Source organism: Trachemys scripta, chromosome 14 (genome assembly GCF_013100865.1).
Source record: "Trachemys scripta elegans isolate TJP31775 chromosome 14, CAS_Tse_1.0, whole genome shotgun sequence".
NCBI lineage: Eukaryota > Metazoa > Chordata > Testudines > Emydidae > Trachemys > Trachemys scripta.
Genome location: NC_048311.1, coordinates 26,358,922 through 26,372,009, shown reverse-complemented (window position 1 = coordinate 26,372,009; position 13,088 = coordinate 26,358,922). Strand labels below are relative to the sequence as shown.

General features: G+C 40.0%; 1 protein-coding gene across 6 annotated transcripts in view; it reads right to left on the bottom strand.

Moving 5' to 3' along the window:
* RHOT1 (ras homolog family member T1) overlaps window positions 1-13,088 on the bottom strand; it is a 41,674-nt gene that overhangs the window by 27,902 nt on the left and 684 nt on the right. For 5 of the 6 annotated variants that reach the window (XM_034789842.1, XM_034789845.1, XM_034789843.1 and 2 more), the window contains exons 2-3: window positions 4,613-4,671; window positions 1,472-1,553 (exon numbers count right to left, since the gene is read on the bottom strand). In XM_034789842.1, coding sequence (XP_034645733.1) covers window positions 1,472-1,553; window positions 4,613-4,671 — 141 coding nt within the window. Of the gene's footprint in view, window positions 1-1,471; window positions 1,554-4,612; window positions 4,672-11,287; window positions 11,452-13,088 lie in introns of all 6 variants that reach the window. The other variant, XM_034789844.1, reaches the window with a different exon arrangement.

The window sequence follows — 13,088 nt, the reverse complement described above, 5'->3', positions numbered from 1 at the left end:
TGTAGCGGACCCAATCCTTGATGATTTCCAGAGGGAGCCTGTCTTGCCAGTGCAATTATTCAGCTTTAAAGTTCATACTGGAAATTTGTGTGCAAATGCCAGTTCCAGCTTGGAGGCTATAATTTTACTAGCTCCACTGCATTCCTAGCAAATCAGAGCTTTTGTTATATCTGAGAGATTTTATATACGAACATGGAAAATCCTTGGCTGCGCGATAGTTAATCCTAAACCCATGGGGAGCTTATCATAAAATACTTTGTACTAAACTGGGAAATAATTGCGGATAGCATCAAAAGGGGACGGAAATATAAAATCATTTGTAAAGCATGTCACAAAGAAGCAAACTTCAAAAGTGTTGTGGGCAGAGTTTGGGGAAGTGTTTGCTACTGAGAGAAAAGTATGGCTCGGTCTTCAAATAGAGAAAAGACTAACTGCACTGCCACTACTGTTCACACGACAAGACAAACCTGAAACAGGGTGGTAGTAAGATCTTTAGTTAATGTAATAATTTAAAATCACATTTATCATAGGAATTGGCTCATGTCAACTGTAGAATTACCTCAAGCATTCCCAAATAATTGAGACTAAAAGGAAAAAAGACTCCGATATTTGACTTACCTAGGTTTGTATGGTTTAAAATTCAGAGTATGTACTAATATTAGTGGACACAGAACATTAAAATTAACACTGACACACAAACTGACCAAAAAAAGTCAACTTCACCCCTGAGCAGTCATAACAGTTGAAAATCTGTTGATGCAGCCTTGCCCTGGGTCCCCGCCTTTGAATGTCTGAAGGGAGCTTTCCTCAGAGGTTCTTGACTTTGAAATCACTTTCTATATTGCCTGACAGAGCCTGGGTTTGTTGACTTTTAAGGCATGGCTTAAAACTTAACTGTTGACTTGAGTTTCTGCCTGCTGGGCAATGGTAGGATTTATTTATGCCTTCTATTCTATTTCAGTATTCAGCCTACTAATATTTATTTAACAAGCATCAGACGAGATGGGAACATTTAAAAAAAATGAAAATAAGAGTAAAGAAATTCACAGAAGTTTAAACTGTTGTGCCAAGATAGCACAGTACATAGAATATGTAAAAGTTGCCTACATTTTTAGTGACTTCTTCACTAAATGGGAGGAGAGCAGTTTTGGATCTCCCTGAATTTAGTTGCCTTGTGCCTGACCCTGCAAACACTTACAACCATGATCAGACCACCCACTGACCTTATTAGAACATTGCTACTGTTGACTTCAGAGGGACTACCCACAACACTAAGCACTAGGCTCAATGGAGTTTGCAGGATCGGTCCCTGTCAAACTACCTCAACACCTCAAAAAACCTACATTAAAATAACATTAATTTCATTTCCAGCTCCTGGCAGAAACTGGAAGTTTTGATGAGGCTACTGAAGCCGGAAAGCAATCCTGGATCAGAAGAAGTCATATAGCCATGTGTACTATAGAACCACTACCTGAATAATCCACTATGTGTGTTGGCACTCTTTCAGGGGTGACATCAGCTGGGATGGTGATTTCTTCTGCACGTGGAGGAACCTTGATTTGTAAACAAACAGTAAGAAAGAAAAGTCTCTATAAAAACAGTCAATAAAGCAGGTAAATGAACATCTAACAATGGTTTATAAAAAGAGCCTAGATAAATTTCTCCACGGATTAGGAAGCTTTAAATAGAAGTGATTATTAATTGTGTTAGATTTTTCAGCAAAAGTTTTTGTTTTCTTTATGTTCTTAAAGCCTCTGCCACTTTGTTATACTGTATTTGCTATGCGAGGAATTTCAAGCCTAAGCATTGCTGCGCCAGAATATCATTGTTATGAAAAGACTTGAAATGAAGACTCACGTAAATTTCAGACCCAAAATATTAGAAGCAACATTATTACAAGGCACCCTACAAATAAACTGCTGTCTGAATTGTAAATCAATTTACCATATTTAACAAAACTTACACCTTAAGCTTAAATATATCATTTAAGCAATAGTGTTCTGTAGAATGGGTAAATTTTTGGTTTCTTATTTATTTCAACTATCAGATATCTCCACATCCATTTTCGAGAACATTACATTAAACTAGCCATTATGGGTAAGTCAACAGTGCAATAACACACCCACTTGGCTGGCCCGTGTCAGCTGACTCAGGGTTATGGGGCTCAGATTGCCCCGCAATCCAAGCCAGATGACATGGGCCAGCAGTGGGTGTTTTACTGCACTGTAGACATATCTTAAGGGTACAACTACACATCAAAAAATGACCTGTGGCAGCAAGTCTCAGAGCCCAGGTCAACTGACTTGGGATTCCAGGGCTCACGCTGAAGTGCTAAAGACAGTGTGATGTTCAGGCTAAGGCTTGAGTCTGGGGTCGGAGACCCTCCCTCTTGCTGGGATTCAGAGCCCAAGCTACAGCCTGTGCCCAAACCTCTATACTGTTATTTTTAGCCCTGCAGTGCAAGCTCTGCAAGCCTGAGTCAGTTGAAACACCCTGCCACAGGTTTATTTGGCTGTGTAGACATGCCAGATTAAAAGTGCTGCCAAAAATCTCATTTTAATTTTTCTGTTCTTTGGCACAAATGACCTATGAGGCCTGATCCTGCTCCCATTGAAGTAAGTGGCAAAACTCCCATTGACCTGAATGAAGCAGACTGGGCCCATGAAAACCACTCTTCTTCTCCAAAGTATGACAAACTTGTCTAATAGTGATGACATGCAATAGATAAAGCTCTCTCCCCCAAAAGTCACAACACGTGGCAGGCTCTTTTCTTTTATAGGTTCTGCTAAATATTAAATCTACAAAAGTTTACAGGGCGCTCAAAAATGATACTCATGAAAATTAATGCTTTGAAAAATTTTGTACATCAACCATGACAGGTAATTTATTCCCCAAATTACCAGATAGTACCCATCCAGATTCAGGAACATGGTAATAAATAAATAAATAAATCAGTCTTATATAGCGCTTTTCATCCATGGATTGCAAAGCAGGACAGTCTTATCATCCCATTTTACAGACAGGGAAACCTGAGGCACAGAGAGGTGAAGTGACCTCCCCAAGGTCATCCCAGGCCACTGGCAGAACTGGGAATAGAAACCAGGTTTCCTGAGTCCCAGTACAGCGCTCCATCCACTAATCCATACTGCCTTCCTAACAGTGCAACACCAAGTTGTAACATCAATCTTAAGTCTCCAGGAAATTCATCCAACTGACCACATTTTTTGCTTGGCAAATCTGTCCTTCTATATCTTCATGTTCTTTTAACAAGCCTGACTGCTCAAAGAATGGCCTTGTGTTAAGCCGCAGACCATAGTCACATTTCTGCCAAGAATGATTATGGCAGCACCTGGTGCATGAAATAAGACTACCCCAATGACACATCTACACAGTCCTGAGCTGCATAACAAACACATGCATGATTCCAGCAAGTCCTTCTGAAGAGTTATATAGGATACAATTAGGTCTGAAATTATCTTTGCTGTTTTCAGCAATCAGATTGCTGTGCTGAGCGTAGTTGAAATTTTCCTTTAAAAAAGGTACTTGTTGAAGTGGACTGTACTGTATAAAGACAAAAAGGTCATGTAGTGCTGCAATTCGTTTAGCGGGATAACAATGGCCAGGAGCCCCAGTAGTGACATCAGTAATGTAATAGTATTTTAAAACATTTGCAGCCTTGCTCTTGGGACTTCAGACATATACTGCCTTACATTAGGAAATAAGACATTGCAGTTTTAAAGAGTGAACACTCATGGTATATGAGGCCAGCTTCAAGTCCCACATTCCAAATGTTAAACATTTACTTAAATAGATGATAAACTATCTTTCCCCTAATACCGTGCCAAGAAAAGGAATCCAGCGAGTGTTAACAATAAGACACTACAAGTTTTATTGTCTGCTGCCTTTTTCAAAGGAATAGCCTGAAAATGTTTTAGTATAATCCAGTCCATAACCAACTAAATAAAACCCAACCATTTCTATATTTATATGAAAAAGGTTTAGACACAATTATTTAGATCAACAGGTTATGAAAACATGCTTCAAAAAATAACACAATGCAAAGTCATTCTTAATTACAGATACTGACTAACTACTACTGCAAGGGCTACACAGCTTGACAAGTTTTGGACTCTTCACCTTTATTTATATAATTAGATGCTCACATTTTTACAAGTAATGCCTTCTGGCAGAGAGATTACCCCCCTTCTCCTTCTTCAACATCTTTTCCTCCATTATTCCCTTCTGTTGACTTATGTTATTTTCTGACTATTTTTAAAGGACTAACGCTTCAGGCATACGTGGATCAATAAGAACAAGTGTGAGTTCAATTAAGCATATGAAAAGAATGAGCAAAAATAAGTAACTTAAATATGACTCCTGTTCTCCATACAGAAATGTTTCTAATCAATTTAAGTCATTCTTCCAGGAGAAGCCAATACCTTTTATCAGCCTTTTAAATACTTTAATAAGAAAAGCTCCACATTAAAAAAATCCACTGATAGATTTAAAATTACAAATTCACTAACTTTAACTTACATGCACATTTTTGTGAATGGTAAGTAGCTTTTCTAGCAGAGAAGCACAATTTAGAGGACAAATAGGGATGTCCTACCTCTTCTGGAAATTCTTCACTGACAAGAGACATAATGAGTGATGTCTTTCCAACTCTGGCTGTGAAGGGAAAAAAATAATGGACTTATAATATTTGTTTTAACCTTCTGCTTCACTGAATAGTTACAGTTCTATCTCAAGATAGAAGTATTTTAAAAACATTTTACAACTTTTAATATTAAAATTTTAACAAAAATGTCCCTTTTAATAAAATCTAAACATGGGTCCTCAGCTCCTTCACAGGGTCGCTTTAAGGACCTTTCTGGTAAAGAAATGTGGGTCAGTCTCCTATGTGTTTTCAAATACATGCCTAAACTTTTCAGCTAAGGGAACAAAACAGCAAATCTTGTTTGCCTTGTCCAGCTTTACATGATTAAGGTGAGCAGGATTTGGCCTCAAATTACTACAATATGTAGCACCTCTGAAAATATTTAGGCATGCATACAGAACATTTACTTTAGCACAACAAATCAGGAAGGAAAGGGATAAAAAGAATTAACGTAACAAGAAAGTGACACCTGCATTAAAAAAAGATGGAAGAACAGGGATGTCTGCAATAAAACCAGATTGAACAGTGAAGAATATACTACAGGGAGCAAACATTTATGGACAGCACTTTCTGAAGTTAGTTTGGATTATAAACTCCATGAAGAAAGGACTTCACTTTTTCCTATGTTTGCCAAAATGCTAAGCACTCTTTTGATGTATAGTTTAAAAAAAAATGGTAAGAAGAGTTAACTCTAGCTGACTTTGTGCTTCTCTCATTTCTCATTATTTTAAATATTCTTGTATGAGATGATCCTCATAGTTTCACATGGCTAGCTTCATCACAAGAAAAACATTAAGTAGAGGCAAGTATATGATCATTAGTCTCTACTCATCCAGGTAAAAAGTGAGGTTCTCACAGTTTAGAAAGAAATTCTGCTCATTACGAGAGGATATTTAATCCAACAAGTACCATACGCTATTACTGGGCAAATCAGAGCTGACCCTCCGATTACTGATTAGATTCTGTGCTGACTTTTTAATCAACTAGGCTACTATTGTACCAGGTTCTAAAGTGATTAGTGACATGACCTTAGTAATTACTGTATAAAGATGGAGCAAAGGAGACCCGTCTACCAAATAACAGAGTTTTACAAAGGCTGCTATTGAAAGGAACTTGCATAGACCTCCAAAGAATATTATGCTGTTGCATAATTATATATCAAGGATCCCCAAACTTTTTCACAGAGTGGACTACAGCAATTACTTACATTGATAATAAATATTATGAAAGCAGTAATGTATTTTTAACTTCTTTTAATGCAATTTAGCAGTTGGAAAGGAGGAAAGCAAGTACTATCTGACCAGCCAGCTCTCCACAGATCAGAGGTTAGGAAGCTCATATATGTTATCCTACTTTTATACTATAGTTATTCTTGACATGATGATTCCACCTCAGTCCCAGATTCTTATTGTCCTTGGGATAAAGGGCATGGCTCTTGCTGGACTAAGAACAATGGACTAAGGCCTGGTCTATGCCTAAAACTTGGGTCGACCTAGCTACCTCACTCAGGGCTGTGAAAGTTTTCGTGCTCTGTGTGATGTAGTTAGGTCGACCTAACCCCCACGGTAGGTACAGCGAGGTGACAGAAGAATTATTCTGTCAATCTAGCTACTGCCTCTTAAGGGGTCAAAAAAATCCCTTCTATCACTGTAGTAAGTGTCTGAGCTACAGCTGCATAGTTGCAGCTCTGGTTCTGTATTGCTTGTAACACTGACATACCCGGAGTCGTCACAAACTGTATTTTGTCTGCTTTGACATTACAAAAGCTGGCAAAATGCCTCATGATGTGAAGAAGCTTATTTTTTTTGTTAATAAAAAATTTAATTGTTCTAAAAACCAGCACTGCTGAATTTTTTGCAACCAGAGATTAAAAAATGAAAACATCATGGTCATGATCCCAGTTTCTACTCTGTGGCACATAAACTGGGCAGTGTGTCCCATGATCTGGGATTTTTACATTATCACATTTGGACTTCTTAAGGTGCAAGTGCTTCTGGCATTCCTGAATTTAATTTTGGAGGGAGTGAATGAAACTGCTTGATTACTTCATTTTCTGAGAGCCCTCAAGTGCCACTAACTTTCTGCAATAAGGTGGGTGATATCCTGGGACCGACAGGACTGACAACAACACTGCATACTAACTTTCTGCTCATTTTGGAGTCCCTAAAAAGTTGTGTTGCTCTGACTGCATTTCTTCTTTGAACCTTCATTTCAAAGATTTTTGAGGCAATTACTTGGAACTACATGAAACTTTTGCCAACATTTGTATTTGAAGAAAGAGACTAATTTATTACAGTTTTGCCAAAAATGTTCCTTTTAAGTTTTACTAAAATATTAACAACTTTAAAGACTTACTTTTATCCCATTCATATATCATTTTCCCTTGTATTTGTGCTTACCAAGCAAGATGTTACATGTATTCATCTACCTACCGCCATTCAAGGCTTAGGGTAGTGCATCTGTTAGAACAATACATAAAATATAGGCTTATCTTATTAATTGCAATCTTTTAGGGCTGGTGTTGTATTCGTATTGAGCTGATCTCCTTAATTGCATATGGTAATACCAGTGCAGGGAGCAACTACACTGAGACAGATTATGTTCGGTTATGTTAGACAGTGCAGAAAAGGGTGTGTAATAAAATGAGGAGCAAGTCACACTTACACTCTAACAACCTATCCAAGTCTCTTTCTGGTATAGTAACAAAGGCCTTTTGCCATCCATATGAGAGTCCCTTTTCCTCACCAAAAAGGGTAGTTTATTTCAAAAAGTTAAGAAAAGCAAAGATAAATTTATGTTGGGAAGGGAGGCTACTGTGCATACAGTACTCCTGGGGAAATTCTGCACCACTGCACATGCGCAGAATTTATGTCCCCCTCAGATTTCTTTGCTTCCCCTGCAGAAAAATGACTTTTTGATGGGGAAGCAAAGGAAAGCCACATGCAACCCTCCCCAGCAGTGTTTCGGGTGCCCAGGGTAGCCAGCTGAGAGGTAAATCACTGTGGGGCAGGAGGCGGCACTGAGGAAGACCCAGCTGGTGGCTCCTACTCTGTGCTGGGCTCAGCTGCTAGTCACAGCTAGGCTGGGGAGGATGGGACTTCCTCTTCCCCTGCACGGCATCCAGGGCTGGGTCTGACCCATCCCCAGATTTCTCCCCCAGCTACAGGAAGCTCTGCAAACTCTCACACACACACTTCCTACACCCATCACTCCTGAGCTTCAGAGGGAGGAATTCCTATACAGGGAGCTGCTCCCGCATCTGCCCAACCCCCGTGCATCCAGATCCCTCATAACCAGACTCTCCCGCTGAGGCTCACTCCCTGCACTCAACCCCCCTCCCGATGAGCCCCACTCCTCCTGCACCTGGACCACCCCAACGAGCCACCCGCACCCAGATCCCCACCCCATAGATCCCCAACCAGTTGCACCTGGATCTCCACACCACTGAGCCCCACTCCCTCAGCATCTGGACCCCCCACTGAGCCCCCAACACCTAGACCCCCCACCAAGCTCTATCCTCCCTACACCCAACCCCCCCCCACTGAGCCCCATCTACCTTCACCAGGACTCCCCTGCAGAATCCCATTACTGTTGCACCTAGAACCCCCAATAAGCCCCCATGCATCCAGATCCCCCCTGCCCCCGGATCCCCCACTGAGCCACCCGCACCCAGATTGCCCCACACAGAATCCTCTCAACCCACACCTGGATCCCCCTCATATTAAGCCCCTCCACACTTGGATCCTGCTTTGCTGAGCCTTCCTACCCACACAGAAGGGCAGGGCCCTGGGGTGTTTCTGGGGCAGGCTGGGTCCCTGTGCTGTGTCAGGGTTGGGTGCAGCCTCACCACTGAGTCCAGGTTCCGGGGGGGGGAGGGGGGAGAGGGGGAAGAGAGGGGGAAGGAACTGCACAGTGATCTCCCACCTCTGAGCAGCCAGTGGCCTGTGCTCCCCAATGGCATGCTGAAGCCTTATTTTGACAAATAAAATTTGCAGAATTTTAAAATATTGTGTGCAGAATGCATCCGAAGAAGTGAGGTTTTTACTCACGAAAGCTTATGCCCAAATAAATCTGTTAGTCTTTAAGGTGCCACCAGACTCCTTGTTGTTTTTGTGTGCAGAATGTTTAATATGTTGGCGCAGAATTTTAAATGTTTTGGTGCAGAAAGCCCTCAGGAGTAATACAGGGAACCACTGCAGTTCTTTTCAGTGCTACCATCTGGATTTCACTTTGGGGAAGTAGCAAGATGGCCACTACCATATAGGTCTCTTAATCCAGAGATGCAACTGTGCTCTGGTGAGAGGTACTTTCTTGAGTCAAACCGTTATTACTTGCTGTTCCCTTGAGCTGTATACTGTTCTGAGCACACCTATGTTTTATCACCAATTACGACACAAGCCAGAGGTGCAAAATTCTACCTGGTCCCTTGCCTGGGCCAAGTATTTTTTCTGATAGGCAAATAAAATATTATTAGTATAATCATAGTATAGGAGGATGAGCACATACTATTTTCCTTGATTTATATGCAAGGCTAACATAGGCCAGTTACAGCTGTTTTATTTTCAATCACTTAAAAAGCTTATTTGTATGAGTGGTTAGCAAAGATACTTTGACTATTAAAGAGCTTTTGATACACTTGTTAGAAATAGACTAATGTAAAAAAGCTACGCTTTTAAAGAAACAAGCATATTAAAATCAAGGTGGTCACAGATTAATGAAAAACGTTAGCAGGCTCTCAATTTAAAAAATTAAATAGTGTGTGACATTCATACAATTTATTTATAGTTAGTTAAATGTGCGGGACAATAAGCTATTTGTTCTACCCTTCCTCAATTAAAAATAGGATATGTTATTAATTAAGGACTCAAAACTGTGCCTACATATAAATAGTCCTTAATCATGAGTGTAACCCCAATGAGACCACTAGGACCACTTGTGTGACTAAGGGTAGGCAATTTTTAGGATCCTGCTAAAGATGTATTTTAAAAAATCCTTCCATTGTCATTGGACCCCCTGCCCTTTGATGTACTATTTCCAGAAGAAACCTGCTGTTTCTAGTAATGCTGCTTCAGCACAACGGAGCCAAGCAGCATGACGACTAAGGTAAGAGGTCATTACAATCTGCAGCATTTGAGCATGAAGATGCATATTTGACAGAGCCCCAGAAAAAAAAAATAACAGTACCCCTATAACTGATTCAGTCTGAACCTGATAAACAAATTACAGCTTTCTCGCAAAAATTGAAAAAAAAAGATAAAAGGATGAAATTTTCTAGCTAGAACCATGCATTACTATTACTGAACCTGTTCAATGTACCATACTACAATACTTAATTCTGGACTACATGCTATTTATACTACCATTGGAAATATGAACAATTTTCTCCCTGGAGAAGTGGAAATGAGAAACCACTCCAGACCTATATTAGTCATTATATTAGTTTTATCTTTGGAGGATGCTCAGATACGAGGTGATAAGCTTGATATAAGAAACTGAACAGAAAAGAACTATTCTATTATGTATTCCCTAGCTGCACTCTTGATGCTGTCACCAGGACTTCATGCTGTCACCAATTTGCTCTAACTGAGCAAGATATTTGCTCTGGCAAGTGGGTGAAACTGAATCTTTAATATCTGCAAGCTTTGCACTTTCATGTTTTTTAAAAAGTGTCTAGTTTTTTTTATTGCAAAGATAGCCTTCCAAACATAAACCTGTCAAATTTGAACCAAGCATAAGCAGACACAATGTCATCTACCTGAGTCTGCAGACAGATTGCATCAGTGCCTCTGCTTCTGTTCATTGCTTTGCCAAGCAGTCAAAGAAGGAAATAAACAAGACTCTGGTCAGCTTCACAGTAGTATACCAGCCTAGTTGGGAAAGTTCTTTGCAGCAACAAATGCAGGCAATGGAATTACTCATTAGGCAAGCGGGCACAAAACCTGGAGGCTGAGTGAGATGTATACTGTTGAAAAGATCTTCAGCAGCCAGGAAAAAGCATAGAAGTGAGGACCCACCTTCCCACTCTTGTAGCTGCCAGGCAAGAGATAGAGAGTTCCTTCTTTTGCAGCAAGAGGGTGGAGTTTCAAATTTATCAAACTCCATATTTGGTACCAGGTTTGGTTAGTAGGAACTCCCAAGCAGGAACCAAAGGCAGGACCCTAGAAGAAAGCTCATCCCTTCTCAACAGCTTGGGATGGCAGGTCTACCTGCCATTTTCTACTTCCAGCTACTAGATGTTTAGCAAATGTATCAAGCTCTGGTAATCAATCCCTACATATCTTTGCAATATTCAGTCCTAAATGTCAGGTAATTTCCTTAAACTCGCATCTCTAATGAAACAGAAATGTTTTTTTGTTGAACCTAATTACCATCTTGGTTCCAAGTTACTATCAGCTATTTCCATTGATAACTACCAAACTGTTTCAGATTCATCAGGCAAGAAGAAATCTACATTTATATTTCAAGATAGATGTGGGACTACAAATTGCTTTGCTATTTACAGAATATTGATAAAGTCTGTTAATTTTCGTCTCAATCTTCCTTCATTTAACTACAAGAGTCTATTGTAAGCAGGCCTGTTGCTTTGTGTTATCATTAAGTCATTACTCATGAAAGACCTAAGTATACCTGAGGTCTTCAGTCTGCCAGCTATTAAAGCAGTTGAGGGAAAGAAACACGAGAGATCAACCTCTTGCTACACGTGAGCCTCCTGATAGCTGATTCATGGAGCAAATTTTGCATTGGCCTCAGAGATTGCACACATACCCTTCTAGAAAAGGAGGGGAGCATAACTGTAATAAAAGCAAAAATAAAATAGGATGAAGGGGTGGGGATCTCAGGACCTCATGGTATTAGCTGGGTTATTTGCAGGCAAGGAAAGAACGATTGTTCCAATAACTGAGTGGAAATGCCATTACTTTTTTAAAAAACTAGACTGCTGCAATTCTTGAAGAGCTGGTTTAGTGGATAAGTTTTTGCATAATTTTAACTGATGAAGAAAATGGTTGCAGAAAAAGCGCAGCATCACTCATAAGGTGTTAGGTGCTCTAGGTCCAGAATGTTTCACTGACTTTATTTGTAACATTCCTGGCTGGGTTGCATTTTGTTTTTACAGAATGGCTTAGGAAAATCTGTGTCACGGCAAAATTTGCCTGAATGTTTAATCTGGTGGAACCTCTACTGTCTTGTTTCTCTGGAGTTCTACTGCTTGAGATGCAGGAAACTACATTTATTCTGTTTAAATCTGGGTTGAACATTTATCTTTCCAATTTAGTTTTATTGTTTATTTAGTCTTAGAGATAATAGCTTATCTGTCGGTTAGATTTACTATATAAAGTGTTGTGGTATTGTGAAATGTTTAACCTGGATTCTCTCTTTTCTGAGCATGACAGTTAAACCTTTCACATCACCAAGTTTAAAAATAGCATTCTGGAGCTTCTCTGCAAATTAATGGCTATTAAAGATTCATGACAGCTTGGCTCTTTTGGATCCCAGTATTCGGTTTACAAAAAAAGCCTCAAAATGCAAACCACGGCAATGGGGACTGAATGAATGTGGGGATACAATAGGATGCAAAGGTTTTCCCACCTTATGTCACAATCTGAATCTGATTCAGACTGGTATTACCATCTGCTGGCTCTTTTTGGCCTAGGTGAAATGAATTGTGGTTCCAGTCCAACGGATATGTCCACATCACAAACAAAAAAAACTCACTATCATCAACATAACTGGCAGTTTCAGCTGACAAGCCAATATTCAAATGAGCATGTAGACTGAACTAACTTTTCACCTCTATTAGAAACAGTCCCTAAAAAATAAACAGTTGAGGAATATTGGTAGAGATGTTTGAACAACCCATGCTGTATGTATGTGTTATTAACGATACAATACAGTTCCCAATACTATCAATTTGGCATCTCTTAAAAAAACCCGTACCCCAGCAATCCAAAACACTTTCAGCCATAGGCCTAGTTTGGGGGGAGGGGCTGGGAAGGCACTGCCCTCCGCCCCCCCCACCCCCAAACTGTAAGCCTCAGGCAGGTGTGCAATTTGCCCCACACACACAGCCCCACTGGCCTGACCGGAGCTGCCTCCGCCCCCCCCAATATAGAAGTCAAACGACCCCTGTGCTTTCAGCTCAGTACTGGTCTTTGAAATGCAGAAACACATATCACCTACAAAACACGACCTGTGCCCATTTATCAGATATGAACTGAGCCTTGTGTTGCATCTGTACTTAAATCACTGTAGCAGAACCAGTCCAAAATACTCAACTTTTCATTACTGTAGATCTGTGACATTGAAATATTCTGGTTGTTTTTCTACTAAAAATACACTAAGCACATTTTCAATTTAAAAAGAAGAACAGGAGTACTTGTGGCACCTTAGAGACTAACAAATTTATTAGAGCATAAGCTCTAATAATAAT